This window comes from Oncorhynchus mykiss, chromosome 8 (assembly GCF_057628025.1).
Source record: "Oncorhynchus mykiss isolate SJ-2025 chromosome 8, ASM5762802v1, whole genome shotgun sequence".
NCBI classification, from domain to species: domain Eukaryota; kingdom Metazoa; phylum Chordata; class Actinopteri; order Salmoniformes; family Salmonidae; genus Oncorhynchus; species Oncorhynchus mykiss.
The window spans coordinates 31,817,418-31,829,988 of NC_143029.1; the positions used below are offsets into that span (position 1 = coordinate 31,817,418).

At 44.8% G+C, this 12,571-nt stretch overlaps 1 protein-coding gene across 25 annotated transcripts in view; it reads left to right on the forward strand.

Annotated features, from left to right (window-relative positions):
- The window catches only part of rad51b (RAD51 paralog B), an 85,975-nt gene that overhangs the window by 57,322 nt on the left and 16,082 nt on the right, over nucleotides 1-12,571 (forward strand). For 15 of the 25 annotated variants that reach the window (XR_016497737.1, XR_016497741.1, XR_016497740.1 and 12 more), the window contains one exon: nucleotides 516-2,531. The exons of the other annotated variants lie outside the window; for them this stretch is intronic. Coding sequence is in view for 11 of the 15 variants with exons in the window: in XM_090243188.1 (XP_090099314.1) it covers nucleotides 516-649 (134 nt within the window). In the remaining 4 variants the exon portion in view is untranslated. Of the gene's footprint in view, nucleotides 1-515; nucleotides 2,532-12,571 lie in introns of those variants that run through there. 25 annotated transcript variants of the gene reach the window in all.

The following is a 12,571-nucleotide window of genomic DNA, read 5'->3' on the forward strand; positions in this document are numbered from 1 at the left end:
TGGTTCACGCAGTCAAAATATGCATTTCACTTCACGCAGGCAAACAGACGTACAGCTGTTTGTCATGGTCTGTAGCCACACTGTGCTTTCTGAACCCAGCTCCTCTCCCCTTGAGGAATGGATAAGGATTATGGCAAAACAAAGAGATTTGATAAAAATACGCTCGACGACGTCCATAGGTAATCCATCCCCTATTTTTCTTTGGGCCAGGTTTTGTTTTACATAGTCTGTTTTGGATCAACGTTTTCTGTAAATGTTTACCTCACACGAGCCCACATCGGTCCCTGACTCCCTACCAATATGGTAACCTATTGAAACAAACAAATGACCAGCAATTTCCTCAAGCCCCAGGCTGTCGCCGAGAGAACTCGTGATGAGGGGGTATTTGTCATTCAGAATAAAACTCAGATGGACAAGTAAATAAGAAAATCCATATACACTGGTAATGTAATACCTCGCTTCTGTTGTTTCAGTGGGACCCAGATCTATTACATGCTAAGTATTGTGTTTTCTAGGAAATGATGATAACCAGGAAGTGTTGCATCAAGGCACAGACCCGGGCCTCCAGCCGATCAGAGTGAGGACAGGATTCAACTACAACCTGACACAAGCCAATCCTGCTGCCGTTGGCCACCTGAAGCGTCTTTGACTCTGGGAACTGTGTGTGTGTGTGTCAGGGCTCTACAGTGTGCTACCATTTTGGGGGCATATGCTCCTAAATATTTTGCTTTGCTACCAGGAATTTTAATTTGGGAATTCCAGTGCCCATAGAAAACAAATCACCCAAGTAATAATTGTTGTAATGATTTCTCCGCAGCCTCAGTAGTATGCAAACATGGTGGCACAGAAAGAAAGGAAAATAGCTTTTTTAGGAGATGAGGATTCATCTCTAGGTGGTGTCATCTAAAATACTCCTAATTTATAAGACAGTTCTTATTTGATTCATGGTGGTTGGACCCACCTATGTGAAGCTAGCCACAATAAGGTTTAGCCGCAATAGTGGAATTGGCAGTTCGCCTTCAAAAATGAAATGTTATTTGTGACATGCGCCAAATACAACACCTTACAGTGAAATGCTTACTTACAAGCCCTTAACCAACAATGCTTTAAGGAGTTAAGAAAAACGTGTTAAATAGAAGCATTTTTTTTTTGTCCACTTAAAATAACATCAAATTGATCAGAAATACAAAGTATACATTGTAAATGACTATTGTAGCTGGAAACGGATGATTTCTAATGAAATATCTACATAGGCGTACAGAGGCCTATTATCAGCTACCATCACTCCTGTGTTCCAATGGTACGTTGTGTTAGCTAATCCAAGTTTATCATTTTTAAAGGCAAATTGATCATTAGAAAACCCTTTTGCAATTGTTAGCACATCTGAAAACTTGTTCTGATTTAAGAAGCAATAAATCTGGCCTTCTTTAGACAAGTTGAGTATCTGGAGCATCAGCATTTGTGGGTTCGATTACAGGCTCAAAATGGCCAGAAACAAAGAAACTTGTTAGTCTATTCTTGTTCTGAGAAATGAAGGCTATTCCATGCGAGAAATTGCCAAGAAACTGAAGATCTTGTACACCGCTAAAACTAGCTAGTTACCCCAGAAGTTGCTGATAACATCTGCATCAGAGATATTTGCAAACATTTTTGATCCTGATCTAATTTCAAATGCTCACACAGACGTTTTCCCATTCGGGTCGAACAAATAATTCCTTATTACCAACGCAGTATTGTACCACTTGACTGTGATCGTAATGATGGCTCTTGGCTTGCGCGTGCAAATTCAGCACCCACAGCATTCTACAATAGAATTGTATTATTTGACATGTCATATTAAAAGCTTATTTGACCAGTCAAATAGTGTTATTTGATGTGTTTTTTTACATGCAAATAAAGAAACACCATTCCATAAATGTAGGCTATATCTCAATCTTAAAAATCTATTTTACTGGTGATAAACCCTGTATTTTGTCATTGCTGGCAATTCTTCTCATTAAAAGGGACAATCTGCAGTTACTACATCCATTTTTTTTTTTTTTTACTTATAAATGAATAATGTAAACCCATTGATTCTTGAGGAGTATAATTTATAAATGCCCCATGAGCTTAGGAGACAAAATATAAGCTTGTTTTTCCCAAAGTAAATGTAAACAAAGACTGCCTCAAAACAAAAAAATAACGTTTTGATATCATGGATTGCTAGTCCTTGCATCCATAGCTCTTATCGTTTGAGTTTCTCCAGCCCCATCCCGTAACCTTTTACAGAAACAAGCCTTTTGTTATCATTTCAACTGCGGATTGCCTCTTTAATATTTGTCATTGTGCTCCTACATTTTTCAGCTTAGGACCACATGTGCTCCTTGGAAGAACTGTAGAGCCATGTGTGTGTGTGTGTTTTAATTTGTGTGTGCATGTCTGCTTGTCTGTGTTTGTGACTTAGTGTCTAACATTCCCCTTGTTGTTCTCAAAATGTTCTCAAAATACCATGTACAATACTGTATATTCAAATAAAACACTTCACCAACCTACCAGACTGAAGTCAGTATTGTATTAACCCCTTATCAGTTCCTGTGTGTATGAAAGAAGGATTGGTCATAGATCTATTGCAATGCCACTGTCTTACTAGCTGGCTTCTCTGAGGTGAAGGTAAAGGGAAGCTAGCTCAGAGTTTGCTCAAGGGGAGACTGATGGGAGTACCAGCCAGCCAGGCAGGTCTGTCAATGTTTTATAGAAGTGGTACTCGGTGTCAGGAACACAGGTGAAAGCCAGACACAGAACCTCTCATATACACAACTGGGCGGATTTCCTCCTGGACACTGCTCAAAGACTAGCCTACACTGAGTGTACAAAACAGAAACACATGCTCTTTCCATGACTTTGACTGACCAAGTGAAAGCGATGATCCCTTATTGATGTCACAGGAGACTGAAAAGATTTGGCATGGGTCCTCAGATCCTCAAAAGGTTTTACAGCTGCAACATCGAGAATCCTGATGGGTTGCATCACTGCCTGGTATGGCAACTAATCGGCCTCCGACTGCAACCTAATACAGAGGTTAGTGCGTATGGCCCAGTACTTCACCGGGGCCAAGCTTCCTGCCATCCAGGACCTCGATACCAGGCAGTGTCAAAGGAAGGCCCAACAAATTGTCAAAGACTCCAGCCACCCCTGTCATAGACTGTTCTCTCTGCTACCGCACGGCAAGCGGTACTGGAGCGCCAAGTCTACATCCAAGAGGCTTCTAAACAACTTCTACCCCCAAGCCATTAGACTTCTGAACATCTAATAAAATGGCTAAGCAGACTTTGCATTGCCCCCCTCCCCGTTACGCTGCTGCTACTTTGCATATGTGTGCCATTCAGAGGTTGAATGGGCAAGACCAAATATTTAAGTGCCTTTGAACAGGGTATGGTAGTAGGTGCCAGGCGCACCGGTTTGAGTGTGTCAAGAACTGCAACGCTGCTGGGTTTTTCATGCTCAACAGTTTCCTGTGTGTATCAAGAATGGTCTACCACCCAAAGGACATCCAGCCAACATGGGACAGCATCCCTGTGGAACGCTTTCGACATCTTGTAGAGTCAATGCCCTGACAAATTGAGGCTGCTCTTAGGGCAAAAGGGAGTGCAACTCAACATTAGGACGGTCTTTCTAATGTTTTGTACATTCAGTATATACAGTTGAAGTCGGAAGTTTACATACACTAAGGTTGGAGTCATTAAAACTCGTTTTTCAACCACTTCACAAATTTCTTGTTAACGAACTATGGTTTTGGCAAGTCGGCATGACACGACATTTTTACAACAATTGTTTACAGTCGTATTATTTCACTTATAATTCACTGTATCACAATTCCAGTGGATCAGAAGTTCACATACATTAAATTGACTGCCTTTAAACAGCTTGGAAAATTCCAGAAAAGTATGTCATGGCTTTAGAAGTTTCTGATAGGCTAATTGACATCATTTGAGTCAATTAGAGGTGTACCTGTGGATGGATTGCAAGGCTTACCTTCAAACTCAGTGCCTCTTTGTTTGACATCATGGGAAAATCAAAAGAAATCAGCCAAAAATTGTACACCTCCACAAGTCTGGTTCATCCTTGGGAGCAATTTCCAAACGCCTGAAGGTACCACGTTCATCTGTACAAACAATAGTACGCAAGTATAAACACCATGGGACCACGTAGCCGTCATACCGCTCAAGAAGGAGACGTGTTCTGTCTCCTAGTGATAAACGTGCTTTGGTGCGAAAAATGCTAATCAATCCCAGAACAACAGCAAAGGACCTTGTGAAGATGCTGGAGGAAACCGGAACAAAAGTCCACAGTAAAACGAGTCTCGACATAACCTGAAAGGCCGCTCAGCAAGGAAGAAGCCACTGCTCCAAAATCTGCCATAAAAAGCCAGACTACGGTTTGCAACTGCACATGGGGACAAAGATCGTACTTTTTGGAGAAATGTCCTCTGGTCTGATGAAACAAAAATGGAACTGTTTGGCCATAATGACCATCATTGTGTTTGGAGGGAAAAGGTGAAGGCTTGCTAGCCGAAGAACACCATCCCAACTGTGAAGCACGCAGGTGGCAGCATCATGTTGTGGGGGTGCTTTGCTGCGGGAGGGACTGGTGCACTTCTCAAAATAGATGGCATCATGAGGAAGTAAAATTATGTGCATATATTCAAGCAACATCTCAAGACATCAGTCAGGAAGTTAAAGCTTGGTCGCAAATGGGTCTTCCAAATGGACAATGACCCCAAGCATACTTCCAAAGTTGTGTCAAAATGGCTTAAGGACAACAAAGTCAAGGTTTTGAGGAGGCCATCACAAAGCCCTGACCTCAATCCTATAGAAAATTTGTGGACAGAACTGAAAAAGCGTGTGCGAGCAAGGCCTACAAACCTGATTCAGATACACCAGCTCTGTCAGAGGGAATGGGCCAAAATTCACCCAACTTATTGTGGGAAGATTGTGGAAGGCTACCTGAAACGTTTGACCCAAGTTAAACAATTTAAAGGCAATGCTACCTAATACTAATTGAGTGTATGTAAACTTCTGACCCACTGGGAATGTGATGAAAGAAATGTAAGCAGAAATAAATAATTCTCTACTATTATTCTGACATTTCACATTCTTAAAATAAGGTGGGGATCCTAACTTACCTAAGACAGGGACTTTTTGCTAGGATTAAATGTCAGGAATTGTGGGAAAACTGAGTTTAAATGTATTTTGCTAAAGTGTATGTAAACTTCCGACTTCAACTGTACCATCATCATCCCACAGTACAGAACATATTGCACTAACTCATCTGGGACTCTGGACCTTTCAGTGTTCACCGCCAGGCCTGAATGTATATACGGATGTTTCTCCCTGCCCTGCAGAGTGGTGGTATGTAAGTTCTGACGCTCTGTGTGCTGTGGCTGCTGTGTAATGGCTCATTGTGTATAGCTGTGGCCGTCTGTGGTTAAACAGTGCTCTGCTGTGTGGCTCAGCAGGTTACAAGCCCCTGGGGCACTAGGCGAGAGGAGAGAGCAGGCTGGACAGGTTTCGCACATGCACACACAGCCACTGCTGTTAGAGTTTACCGGGAGACTGAAAAGTGCCTCTCAGTCGGCTACTAATTGACACCCTTTAAGTGGCTTTTAGCTCGAGGAAAACCCATCAATCTTCTGCTGACTCGAATGGGACTTGATAGGCCGTTACCATGCCTCCCGTTCCCATGACTTCTGTTCCCATGGCTCCTCCAGTGCTTTAAGGGGAAGTTTGGCTGATTAGCTGAACAATGGTGTTATTTTGGATAGTTCCTCCTTTTTCTGTTGTTTTTCCCTCTGTGTGTGTGTGTTCTTTTACATACATCATACAGTAGTCACATGCTTTTTCTTGTGTGTGTGTGTGTGTGTGTGTGTGTTATAGCTCACTGCCAAAGAGAGGAGGAACCGTAATAAAGTATTCGTATGAGTATCAAAAGGCAGTATGTTTGTCTTTTTAGTCATATGCGGTTGGTTCGAGCCATTCTTTTCACGCCAATCAAAGAGCAATGGGAGTTTCCCTTATTTTTCCCCTTAGTAGTCCTCACGCTGTTTTATGTTCTGTGTTTGGTCAAGTTCGTTATGTCAAGTTCAAACACAACGCTATTTCACTTCTAATGGAAAAGACAAGAACAGCAGTGAGGTATCGCACGCACATACACACAGCTAGTCTTTATGATGAGTGCTGACAGGTATGCCAGTCTGTAGCTGTTTGTTGGAGAAAGTAGTGCTGTTCAGTCTTGGCTAAGAGTGTTCAGTCACAGGGCCCCAGCACAGCCTCAGGGACAGACAGCACTCCTTCACCGGGGGTGTCAGCCTTTGTTTTTTCCTTCACACACCCTGATCATGGTTAGAAAGACCCCGCAGCAGTATCTCACACTACCCTGCCTTCGTCTGTAACGAGAAACGACCCTAGTCGGTGCCAACCCCCCCCCCCCAACCCAACCCAACCCAACCCAACGCTGTCGCCGTAGGCTTGACTCGCAGCCAGTCAGGAGCGAGGAGTTACTTATGACACGGCCTGTGGGAGGTGGAGAACCACGTGACTGGACTCGGGCTCCGCTCCTGCAGGTTGACTTAGCCAGCACAGCATTGGAGTCTTGGAAAAAAGTCATATAATGGCTGAGGAATTGTAGCAGGGTCACGGGGCTGGGAGCGAAGTACGCAAAACACCTTCCGTCTGTCCCTATCAGCTCATCCCTGTCGCTACAGCCGTCTCCTAACCAATGAGAAAGGTAATGACAATGGAACATTTCATTTTTTAAATTGAACCTTTATTTAACTAGGCAAGTCAGTTAAGAATAAATTCTTATTCACAATGATGGCCAAACCCGGACAATCGTGCGCTGCCCTATGGGATACCCAATCACGGCAGGATGTGATACAGCCTGGACGGGAGATAGAGATTGCATGGCCCCACTGCTCTAATATTCACTGTGCTTTTGTTTAAGTTTTCTAGTTTGTTATTATCTCTGCTTGTGTAATACACCTTTACAAAAGGGTTATATCTGAGTCAGGCTCCCCCTTTTAGTATTGGTGCTATAATCAGGATCTTTAGGGCTGCTGTCAAGTAAAACGACTCCCTGCAATTAAAAAACATTTCCCTCACTTTTGTCAATGATCAACTCCATCCATGCCTTTACTTTGGCAAACTCAACTTACTCAAATACTGTTGTCAGTCATTCAAATAGGCCTGTTGGTGAATCGGTCAGTCAAATAGGCCTACTCATGTGTTACTTTAAGTTGATGTTCCCAAGTCCCCTTCACTCCCCGCGAATAGAGCTCAACTTCTCACACCCCTTCCCCCTAATTTACCCCATGTGTGCGCTCATCTCATCTTTTTAAATCTGGGCCTTCCTCGGTTCTATTTATGTATGCAGAGCCAAATGCTTCAGTCTGATAGGGAGAACCCATTAGGTATGGAGCTCTCCGTCTCATAGGGAGAACCCAGTAGGTATGGAGCTCTCTGTCTCATAGGGAGAACCCATTAGGTATGGAGCTCTCTGTCTCATATGGAAAACCCAGTAGGTATGGAGCTCTCTGTCTCATAGGGAGAACCCATTAGGTATGGAGCTCTCTGTCTCATAGGGAGAACCCAGTAGGTATGGAGCTCTCTGTCTCATAGGGAGAACCCATTAGGTATGGAGCTCTCTGTCTCATAGGGAGAACCCATTAGGTATGGAGCTCTCTGTCTCATAGGGAGAACCCATTAGGTATGGAGCTCTCTGTCTCATAGGGAGAACCCATTAGGTATGGAGCTCTCTGTCTCATAGGGAGAACCCAGTAGGTATGGAGCTCTCTGTCTCATAGGGAGAACCCAGTAGGTATGGAGCTCTCTGTCTCATAGGGAGAACCCATTAGGTATGGAGCTCTCTGTCTCATAGGGAGAACCCATTAGGTATGGAGCTCTCTGTCTCATAGGGAGAACCCAGTAGGTATGGAGCTCTCTGTCTCATAGGGAGAACCCAGTAGGTATGGAGCTCTCTGTCTCATAGGGAGAACCCATTAGGTATGGAGCTCTCCGTCTCATAGGGAGAACCCATTAGGTATGGAGCTCTCTGTCTCATAGGGAGAACCCATTAGGTATGGAGCTCTCTGTCTCATAGGGAGAACCCATTAGGTATGGAGCTCTCTGTCTCATAGGGAGAACCCATTAGGTATGGAGCTCTCTGTCTCATAGGGAGAACCCAGTAGGTATGGAGCTCTCTGTCTCATAGGGAGAACTCATTCGGTATGGAGCTCTCTGTCTCTCGCTCCGTTTGTTCTCTGTTTCAAAAACATGGGAAAATACAGTTGCTAGAAGCATTACGAAGTCTATAGCATCAACTACAGTACTGATCTGGTCTCCTCTTTATCCCCCCAGCTGCACGTCTTAAAGGCCCAATGCAGCCAGTATCAAAACATTTCTGGGTAACAATTAAGTAGCTTACTGTGATTGTTTTCAATTAAAATGGTCAAAAGTTAAACAAATAGCTTCTTAGCAAAGAGCTATTTCTCATGGAAGAATTTTGCTAGGACAGTCTGGCCGTGGTCTGAGTTGGAAGGGGTAAACTGAAAACTAGCTGTTATTGGCATAGTAACCTAGCGTAGCAGGCGTTGAAAGACGCCTTAACGGAGTTCTCACTTCCGTTTTTCAGGGGAAATGGAAGTTAGGTTGAAAATACTGTATCCCTCAAAACTGTATATTAGTGTTTTCTGACTACTCCGTATAGGCTACTGGCAGAGAGATTTGGAACTATTCCTTATTGGTCTATGAACTAATTAACTGCCAGGCAGGCCAAAACTCCATCCCACCAAAATAGGCTGAAATGTCAGGCGACCTACACTAAAAGGGCATTATCATAATTTCCATAATTTCACAGTATTATTCAAACCACATAGTGTGGAAATACACAAAATGAAAAGTATGTGGACACCTGCTCGTCAAACATCTCATTCCAAAATCATGAGCATTAATATGGAGTTGGTCCAGCAGCAAAGGGGGGCTTTGCTGCTATAACAGCCTCCACTGGGAATGCTTTCCACTAGATGTTGGAACATTGCTGCAGGGACTTGCTTCCATACAGCCACGAGCATTAGTGAGGTCGGGCACTGATATTGGGCGATGAGGTCAGGGCTCTGTGCAGGCCAGTCAAGTTCTTCCACACCGATCCGACAATCCATTTCTGAAAGGACCTTGCTTTGTGCACGGGGGCATTGCAATGCTGAAACAGGAAAGAATGTCATTGTATGCTGTAACGTTGCGATTTCCCGTTACTGGAACTAATGTGCCTAGCCCAAACCATGGAAAACAGTCCCTGACCATTATTCCTCCTCCACCATTGAGACAGGTAGCATTCTCCTGGCCTCTGCCAAACATAGATTCGTCCGTCAGACTGCCAGATGGTGAAGCGTGAGTCATCACTCCAGAGAACGCGTTTCCACTGCTCCGGGGTCCAATGGCAGCGAGCTTCACCACTCCAGCTGACGCATGGCATTGTGCATGCTGATCTTAGGCTTGGGTGCGGCTACTCGTCCATGGAAACCCATTTCATGAAGCTCCCGACAAACAGTTATTGTGCTGACATTTCTTCCAGAGGCAGTTTGGAATGCGATAGTGAGTGACAGAATATTTTTACACGCTATGTGCTTCAGCACTCGGCGGTCCCGTTCTGTGAGGTTGTGTGGCCTCCCACTTCATGGCTGAGCCATTGTTGCTCCTAGACGTTTCCACTTAACAATAACAGCACTTACAGTTGACCGGAGCAGCTCCAGCGTGGCAGAAATGTTAACTGACTTTGTTGGAAAGGTGGCATCCGGTGCCACATTGAAAGTCATTGAGCTCTTCAGTAAGGCCATTCTACTGCCAATGTTTGTCTATGGAGATTGCATGGCTCTGTGCTTGATTTTATACATCTGCCAGCAACGGGTGAAAAAGACGACCCGCAGGTGAAAAAGCCAGATATGGAGATCCTGAGCTTGTGGTTACACGCAGTCTGTGGCTGTGATGTCAGTTGGACTCATTGCCAAAATCTCTAAAATGGCTTATAGTAGAGGAATTAACATTCAATTCTGTCAACAGCTCTGGTTGACATTTCTGCAGTCAGCATGCCTATTGCACACTCCCTCAAAATTTGTGAAAAATGGCGCCGGAGGAGATGGCCGCCGTTTTACGGTCTCCTAACCAATTGTGCTATTATGTGTTGTTTTTTTTGCGATATTTGTAAATAATTTTGTACATAATGTTTCCGCAACCATATCTTACGGAAGAAAAGAGCTTCTGGATATCAGGACAGCGATCACTCACCTCGGATTAGACAAAGATTTTTTCAACAACAACAACAAGCAGGACTCACACGATATTCTCCAAACACCCCGCAGGGCAGACATCCCAATTATTTACATAAGGAAGCGATGCAGAGGAAGTAGAGCCAGATGCCTCGTCCGGACCCACAGAAGGCGAGTAGGAAAGCTCCCATTACCGTCAATAATCCTCGCCAACATGCAATCATTGGACAATAAACTAGACGAGGTACGATCACGAATATCCTACCAATGGGACATCAAAAACTGTAATATCCTATGTTTCAAGGAGTTGTGGCTGAATGACGAACTAAATATTCAGCTAGCGGGATACACACTGCACCGGCAAGATAGAACAGCACACTCCGGTAAGATGAGGGGGGGGCGGTCTGTGCATATTTGTAAACAACAGCTGGTGCACGAAATCTAAGGAAGTCTCTAGGTTTTGCTCACCTGAAGTAGAGTATATTGTGATAAATTGCAGGCCACACTACTTGCCTAGAGAGTTCTCAGCTATACTTTTTGTGGCTGTTTATTTACCACCAAAATCAGAAGCGGGCACTAAGACCACACTCAGTCAGCTGTATAAGGAAATAAGCAAACCGGAAACCACTCACCCAGAGACGGTGCTCCTAGTGGCCGGAGACTTTAATGCAGGGGAACTTAAATCAGTTCTACCAAATCTCTATCAACATGTTAAATGTGCAACCAGAGGGATAAAAATTATAGATCACCTGTACTCCACGCACAGAGACGCGTACAAAGCTCTCCCTCGCCCTCCATTTGGTAAATCCGACCACAACTCACAACTCTTAAAGCAGGAAGCACCAGTGACTCAGTCTATAAAGAAATGGTCAGATGAAGCAGATGCTAAACTACAGGACCGTTTTGCTATCACAGACTGGAACATGTTCCGGGATTCTTCTGATGACATTGAGGAATACACCACATCAGTCACTGGCTTAATCAATAAGTGCATTGAGGACGTCGTCCCCACAGTGACTGTACGTACATACCCCAACCAGAAGCCATGGATTACAGGCAACATTCGTACTGAGCTAAAGGGTAGAGCTGCCGCTTTCAAGGTGCGGGACTCTAACCCGGAAGCTTACAAGAAGTCCCGCTATGCCCTGCAATGAACCATCAAACAGGCAAAGTGTCAATACAGGGCTAAGATTGAATCATACTACACCGGCTCCGGATGTGGCAGGGCTTGCAAACTATTACAGACTACAAGCACAGCCGCGAGCTGCCCAGTGACACGAGCCTACCAGATGAGCTAAATCACTTATATGCTTGCTTCGAGGCAAGCAACACTGAGGCATGCATGAGAGCATCAGCTGTTCCGGACGACTGTGTGATCATGCTCTCCGTAGTCGACGTGAATAAGACCTTTAAACAGGTCAACATACACAAGGCTGCGGGGCCGACGGATTACCAGGACGTGTGCTCCAGGCATGTGCTGACCAACTGGCAGGTGTCTTCACTGACATTTTCAACATGTCCCTGATTGAGTCTGTAATACCAACATGCTTCAAGCAGTACACCATAGTCCCTGTGCCCAAGAACACAAAGGCAATCTGCCTAAATGACTACAGACCCGTAGCACTCAGGTCTGTAGCCATGAAGTGCTTCGAAAGGCTAGTAATGGCTCACATCAACACCATTATCCCAGAAACCCTAGACCCACTCCAATTTGCATACCGCCCAAACAGATCCACAGATGATGCAATCTCTATTGCACTCCACACTGCCCTTTCCCACCTGGACAAAAGGAACACCTGTGTGAGAATGCTATTCATTGACTACAGCTCAGCGTTCAACACCATAGTACCCTCAAAGCTCATCACTAAGCTAAGGAACCTGGGACTAAACACCTCCCTCTGCAACTGGATCCTGGACTTCCTGACGGGTCACCCCCAGGTGGGGAGGGTTGGTAGCAACACATCTGCCACACTAAACCTCAACACTGGAGCTCCCCAGGGGTGCATGCTCAGTCCCCTCCTGTACTCCCTGTTCACCCATGACTGCATGGCCAGGCACGAGTCCAACACCATCATTAAGTTTGCAGACGACACAACAGTGGTAGGCCTGATCACCGACAATGACGAGACAGCCTATAGCGAGGTGGTCAGAGACCTGAACGGGTGGTGCCAGAATAACAACCTATCCGTCAACATAACCAAGACTGAGATGATTGTGGACTACAAGAAAAGGAGCCACGAGCACGTCCCCAATCTCATCGACGGGGCTGTAGTGGAG